Here is a 7,202-nt window from a genome sequence, read left to right on the forward strand (position 1 = left end):
ATATGTGGAATCTAAAATATGCAACAAACTAGTGACTGTAATTTTTTAAAAACAGACTCACAGATACAGAGAACGAACTAGTGGTTACCAGTAGGGAAAGGGAAGGGGGTAGGTACAATTTAGGGGTGGGGGATTAAGCGGTACAAACTATTAGGTATAAAATAAGCTACAGGGATATATTGTACAACATGAGGAATGTAGCCAATATTTTACAACTATAAATGAAGTATAACCTTTAAAATTGTGAATCAATATATTGTACACCAGTAACTTATACAATATTATACATCAACATACTTCAAATTAAAAAAATGAACACTCAGTTGTAAACTGACAGAAATCAATACTCCCTCCAAAATAATTTACCTGACTTTACACCATCACTGACATTGAATTTTTTCTTTAACTGTGTGCAGGCCAAATGTGGTGTCATGATTCACCACTCTGTGATACCGTATTACCATGTCTGTCCTTCAGTTTCCATCCCTTTCACCTTTTAATTTCTCTCACCTAAACTTTTACTATCTCTTTTGTTTCTCTTGATGTTAAAATGCTTATATTTTCTTTAACAACCACTGCCTTTTTTTATAGCTTAGTTCTTAAAGTTGAAAATTAGTAAATAAATAATAATTACATTTTGTAATGGACTGTGATTACCTGTCCTTTCCTGTGTAGTTTTTGTTTTTGTTTTTTTTTCCTGACGTTTCAAATTGCCTTCTTCCCCTTTGCATTGGTTAACTTTATTACCTCCTTTTGTTATTTTAACTTTTTAAGAAAAGTATCAACTCCATCAGGTTTCCCCTTATTCCTGGAGGACTCCAGGTTTCCGTTTAAACACTGATTGATTCCTGTCTAGGGCTGCTGCACAACTGTAATCCTGAGACTTTTCTTCCCTGCTCTATTGGTTTGGATCCAGTGTTCTCCAGATCTCACATCTTCAGCTTTCTCAGTTTATTCCCTTGGTTTCTGGAAAACATTATGAAATGCTTCCTACAAAAAGGCATACAGAAGTAAATTTGTTTGAAAATGCCTTTATTTTGTGTTTCCACTTAATTGATAGTTTGGCTAATACAGAATTCTAGGTTGAAAATTATATTCACTTGAAACATTAATGGCACTGCTCTGTTGTCTTCTTGCATCTCTCTTACTAATAAGAAGTTCATTGTTCTCATATTTTTTTGTAGGTGACCTAATTTTACCCCTTCAGCTTTAAGGAACTTATTTATTTTATTTATTTATAACTTTTTTATTTTGAAGTAACTTTATACTTACCAGAGGAGTTGCAAAGATAGTATAGAGAGTTCTCAAATACCCTTTACCCAGCTTCCTCTATAACTGATGTCTTCCATAACACAATGTTAAGAAATTAACATTGGTACAATACTATCAGTCAAACTACAGGCTTCCCTACAAATATACTTTTTCTATTCCAGGATTCAGTCCAGAGTAACACATTACATTTATTTGTCATGATTCTTTAGTCTCCTGCAGTCTATGAAATTTCCTCATTTTTTTTCCTGATCTTTTCATACCTTGACACTTAAAGGTTAAGTATCTTGTAGAATATTCCTCAATTTGGGTTTGTCTGATATTTTCTCATGATTACATTGAGGTTACGAATTGTTGCTGGGAAGAATATCACAGACATTATTGTCCTTTAATCGCATCATATCAGGGAGTACATGATGTCAATATGTCTTATTATTGGTGATGTTAACCTTGATGAATTAGTTAAGATAATGTTTGCCAGGTATCTCCACTGTGAAATTTTTCTTTTTTCCTTTCCATATTTTGTTTATTAGAAGCAAGTGACTAAGTCCATTCAGTATTCAAGAGGAAGTGAATTAAGCTCCACCTCCTAGAGGGAGGAGTATCAAAGAATTTGTGGACTTAAATGAACACAACCACAATAATTAGTAAATATTTTAGAGGAGATTTTTTGAGTCTGCCCAAATGTTCTCTTTCTCTTTAAAGAAAATATTATTTTCACTTTTAGCTTTCCTCATTGTATATTTTCTTTTTTCCTGAATATCCATAATTATAATGGGTATTTTAATATATTTTCTGAGGAAATAAAAACCACAATATTTGTTAGCATATGAAAGCTGAGGAAAGAGTTGATAAAATATCTCTCTGAAACAACTACAGAATCATTTCTTTCACCAAAAAATGAACAGACTTTTAATCATGTACAATCAAACATAACTGAAAACAAAGAGGGATTATATTCAGCTACAAGTAACAGAAAGCACCCATACTTTTCCTGATATGAGGAAGGGGCTTATTCTCACATAGAAGGAGTGGGTCAAGGCAGCCACTGCACAATGCAGCAAACTCCCATGTCCCTGTTTATCACTGCACCATTGTGAATGTCATGGTGAATCAGAAAAACATACTAACAATGTTAACAGCATAAGGTGTTTCCTACACAAATTAGACATGATGAAGCTATAAATTTACAGAAGGGTAATCTGACAATACTCCCAACCATGAAATTCTGAATTATTTTCCAACTGGACACAGGATGCCTCACAGAAAAATTCATGCTCTGACAGATTTTTATGTAGAATTGTGAAGACATCAGAGGAAAACTACACTTCTGATAATAGGAATCAAACAGTTGGTGGTGGTTTTGAGGATACTCTTGAACACAAAGGCACAGAATCTGGAAAATAAGATGAAAGGTGGTGTCCTCGAACCTCCTATGTATCTGTCTCTCTCCCAGCATGGTGGCTCCAAAATCTGAAGTATGCCTTCTCATCTGCCTTTAAATTGCACACAGGTGATGCTACTGGTGAATTCTAACATGGAACCACAAAGGGGATAGATTGTGGGAAGTCTAGGTCCTAATATTACTCACAGGCAGGATATCTCCAACTCTAGATTTTTTGTCCTATCACAAGTCTCTCTTCTTCAAAGTCTATTCACCAAATACCAGTCAGAAGGAATGAAGAAGCAAATGGAAAAACATAATTTACGTGAATGTACACCCTTTGACAACCTGGCCATACAGATAAAATTATTCCAAGTATTTAATAGTAGGGAAAATGGAAAAAGGTTCCTATACTCACCACCCCCCAAAAAAGATCTTTCTGTAATAAAGGTACAGTGTATATAATAGATTAAGGATATACGAGAACTGCCACCCAAGGCCAGTAGGAAAATCCCAACAAATACCAAGCCTAATTGCATATTAGAACTACACTTCATGGGGATATATGTCTATTTACAGCCGATTCACTTTGTCACAAAGCAGAAACCAACAAACCACTGCAAAGCAACCACACTCCAACAAAGATGTCAAAAAAAACAAACTACACTTCAATCACCCATAGGTCCAACAGACTTAAAAATGGAAAGAGAAAATATCATTATCTGATTAAAGGAAAAATTGCTACCTTTTAACCTTATGAACTATTATTAAAAGATGACTTCCAGAATTACCTCACCTGAATATTCATTTTTGAAGGTAACTAGTACAAATCCAATGTCAAGAAAGATACTTTCATAAAGACCCTTAGTAAACACACATATTTATAAAATTTTATAACAAGTCTTTTATATTGAAGATTTTCTAAAACATTATTCTTGGATTACTTTCCAACAAGTTAACCTCATGTTACTGACATTTATATTTGTTTCTCATGAGAGTTTTCACATATAAGTATGTGGGCCCACTGAAGTCTTTCCTAGGCTCTTTAAAAACTAGATTTATTATCTAGTGAACCCTTTCATGCTTTTGCAAAGTAGAGAGATCAGAGAAGGTTTTCCCACATTCTTCATATTTACATGGTTTCTCTGTAGTATGCACGTGTCTCTGAATGCCTAAGACAAATGTAGGCTTTCCCACATTCCTACATTCATAAGGCTGCTCTCCAGCGTGAGTTCTTTCATGCACTTGAACATAAGTGGAAGCAAAAGTTTTCCCACATATTTTACAGTCATAGGGTTTTTCTAGTATGAGTTCTTTCATGTTTTTGAAGAGAACTGGAAAAACGAAATGCTCTAGAACATATTTTACACACACACGGTTTCTCGCCAGTGTGAGTCCTTTCACGTGTTTGAAGAAAACTGGGAATAATAAATGCTTTCCCACATTCTACACATTTATATGGTTTCTCTCCAGTGTGCAGGCTCGTCTTTGAATACCTGAGAGAGAAATGTAGGCTTTCCCACATTCCTTACATTTATAGGGTCTCTCTCCAGTGTGAATTCTTTTCATGCACTTGAACATAAGTGGAACTGAAGGTTTTCCCACATATTTTACATTCATAGGGTTTTTCTCCAGATGGGTTTTTTCATGTTTTCGAAGATATCTGGGAATACTAAATGCTTTAGAACATGTTTTACACACATACAGTTTCTCTCTAGTGTGAGTCCTTTCATGTATGTGAAGAGAACTGGGATTATTGAATGCTTTCCCACATTCTTCACATTTATATGGTTTCTCTCCAGTATGCAGTCTCTTGTGCCTTCAGATGCCTGAGGGACAAACGAAGACTTTCCTACATTCTGACATTGATAGGGTTTCTGTCCACTGTGAGCTCTTTCATGCACTTGAACGTTAAGTGGAAGCGAAGGATTTCCCACATACTTTACATTCATAGGGTTTTTCTCCAGTATGGGTTCTTTGATGTTCTTGAAGCTATCTGGGAATACTAAATGCTTTACAATATGTTTTATACACATATGGTTTCTCTCCACTGTGACTCCTTTCATGTATTTGAAGAGAACTGGGGTTAATGAATGCTTCCTCACATTCCTTACATTCATAGGGTTTTTCTCCAGTGTGATCTCTTCCATGTTTTTGGAAACCTTTTTGAGAACGTAAACCTTTACCCCATTGTTTATATTCTTAGGGCTCCTCTCCAGAGTGAACTCTTCCATGTGTTTGGAAACCTTGATGAATGATTACTGAAACTTTTTCCACATTGCTGGAATTCATACAGTTTCTCTCCTGTGTGAGTTCTTTTGTGCCTCTGTAAGGAACTGTAATATTTGTAAACTTTGCCACTTTCCTTACATTTATATGTATTATACAGCCCTGATCATATTTTTAAAAAATCTTGAGGTTTGTGTTCAGGGTGACATTTCATGTGTCTATTAAGAGATGAATGATGCATGAAGACTTTTCCACATACACTGCATTCACATGGTTTTAATCCAGGAGTTTTCTTGTTCTGATCGAGAGGTGGAGTAAGTTGAAGTTTCTTCCACGTGGACTACTGTCTTTACGCTCAGAGAATCTCACTGTCATATGATTTCTTGGTTTTCCCCCCTGGTTTTTGTACTGCTCTTCAATGTCATCATCATCCCATTTTGTTCCTGCTGACGCCAGCTTCCTGAAGGTTTCCTGCATCACATCTCTGTAGAGTTTCTTCTGTGTAGGATTCAGTAGAGCCCACTCCTCCAGGGTGAAGTTCACAGCCACATCCTCAAAGGTCACTGAGTCCATATCCAGCTTTTCTGAGTCTCCCCGAGCTCCTCCTACACATCCCACGACCAGTGCAGAAACGACTGGGACCATTAAGGGCGGGGAATGCCTGATATCGTCCGTGGGATGTCGGAGTCCGTGGTGACTTTTCTTGCTGGTGTGGTGCATCGCCCTGCCCACCTGTATCTTCCCTGCAGATACAATGTGATGTTCTGTGTGATGTTACTGTGATGTACTAAAGGTCATTTTCTATTTCCTTCACTGTTTGTACAATTTTTAGTTGTGACTCTTATATAAGGAGGATCTGTCTATATCTTCTTCCCCAATTATTTGTTTATTCAGACATTTATTTTTACCACTATGGTATGGATTCATGAGTATTTATTTATCGAGTTATGATCCAATCCCATCGTTACATGCAAATCTCAGATATTCCGGGTTCGGTTCCAGACCACCTCGATGAAGTGTGAATATCTCAGTAAAGCCAGTCACATGAATTTTTTGGTTTCCCAGTGCATGTAAAAGTTAGGTTTACACTATACTGTAGTCTATTAAGTGTACAGTAGCATTACATCTAAAAAAATAATATACATACCTTAATTAAAAAATACTTTATTACCAAAAAAATGTTAACCATCATCTGAGCCTTCAGTGAGTTGTAACATCAATGATCACAGATCAGCGTAACAAATTTAAAATAATGGAAAAATTTGAAATATTGCAAGAATTACCAAAATGTGACACAAAGACATGAAGTGAGCAGATGCTGTTGGAAAAATGGTGCTGATAGACTTGCTGGATGCAGGGTTGCCACAGACCTTCAATTTGTAAAAAACACAATATTTGCAGAGCACAGTAAAGCAAAGTATGATAAAACCAGGTATTCCTGTAATTCGTATCTTGCTCACTTTGTTCTGTTTTTGGCCATTGAAAGGGGTTTCAGATTGCCTCCTCTGTCCTTTTGACATGCCTCATCCTGTGTTTTATAACTGTAAGAGCTTTCTTTTAATCTTTGGTATTCTATTAGTTTCATAATTACGTATGTAAGCATAGGTTTTCATTTATGGTGCAGTTCTGGCTGGACTTTTCAACTCTGGGTCCTCCCTCGCCACCCCACACCCAATCTCTCATTCTTCTGCCCTTTTTTTTTTTTAACTTTTTTTAAAAAAATTATTTATTTATTTTTGGCTGTGTTGGGTCTTTGTTGCTGCACGTGGGTTTTCTCTAGCTGAGGCAAGTGGGGGCTACTATTCGTTATGGTGTGCAGTCTTCTCATTGTGGTGGCTTTTCTTGTTGCGGAGCACGGGCTCTAGGCACACAGGCTTCAGTAGTTGTGGCATGCGGGCTCAGTAGTTGTGGCTTGCAGGCTCTAGAGCGCAGGCTCAGTAGTTGTGGCACATGGGCTTAGTTGCCCCACGGCATGTGGGATCTTCCTGGACCAGGGCTCGCCATTGGCAGGCGGATTCTTAACCACTGCACCAGCAGGGAAGTCGCTCATTCTCCCCTTTTTAGTTTTTGTTCCTTTTGTACTCCTACTAGATGTATGTTGGACTCCCTATATTGATTTTTATTTTTTACAGCTTTTTTCTTTTTTGTCTTTTTACCTTTTCTTGTATTTTCAGTGAGATTCCTTAACTTTAGCTTCAAATATTTCTATTGAATTGTTTTTTAATTTCCAAGATTGCTTTTTTTTTTTTTTTTTGTGGTACGCGGGCCTCACACTGTTGTGGCCTCTCCCGTTGAGGAGCACAGGCTCCGGACGCGCAGG

At 36.8% G+C, this 7,202-nt stretch overlaps 1 protein-coding gene across 6 annotated transcripts in view; it reads left to right on the forward strand.

Annotated features, from left to right (window-relative positions):
• SP4 (Sp4 transcription factor) overlaps positions 1-7,202 on the forward strand; it is an 82,564-nt gene that overhangs the window by 51,716 nt on the left and 23,646 nt on the right. The window contains exon 6 of one of the 6 annotated variants that reach the window (XM_028490100.2): positions 5,339-5,430. The exons of the other annotated variants lie outside the window; for them this stretch is intronic. Within the exon in view, the coding sequence (XP_028345901.1) occupies positions 5,339-5,346 (8 nt within the window). The 3' untranslated portion in view covers positions 5,347-5,430. Of the gene's footprint in view, positions 1-5,338; positions 5,431-7,202 lie in introns of those variants that run through there. 6 annotated transcript variants of the gene reach the window in all.

Source organism: Physeter macrocephalus, chromosome 5 (assembly GCF_002837175.3).
Source record: "Physeter macrocephalus isolate SW-GA chromosome 5, ASM283717v5, whole genome shotgun sequence".
Lineage (NCBI taxonomy): Eukaryota > Metazoa > Chordata > Mammalia > Artiodactyla > Physeteridae > Physeter > Physeter macrocephalus.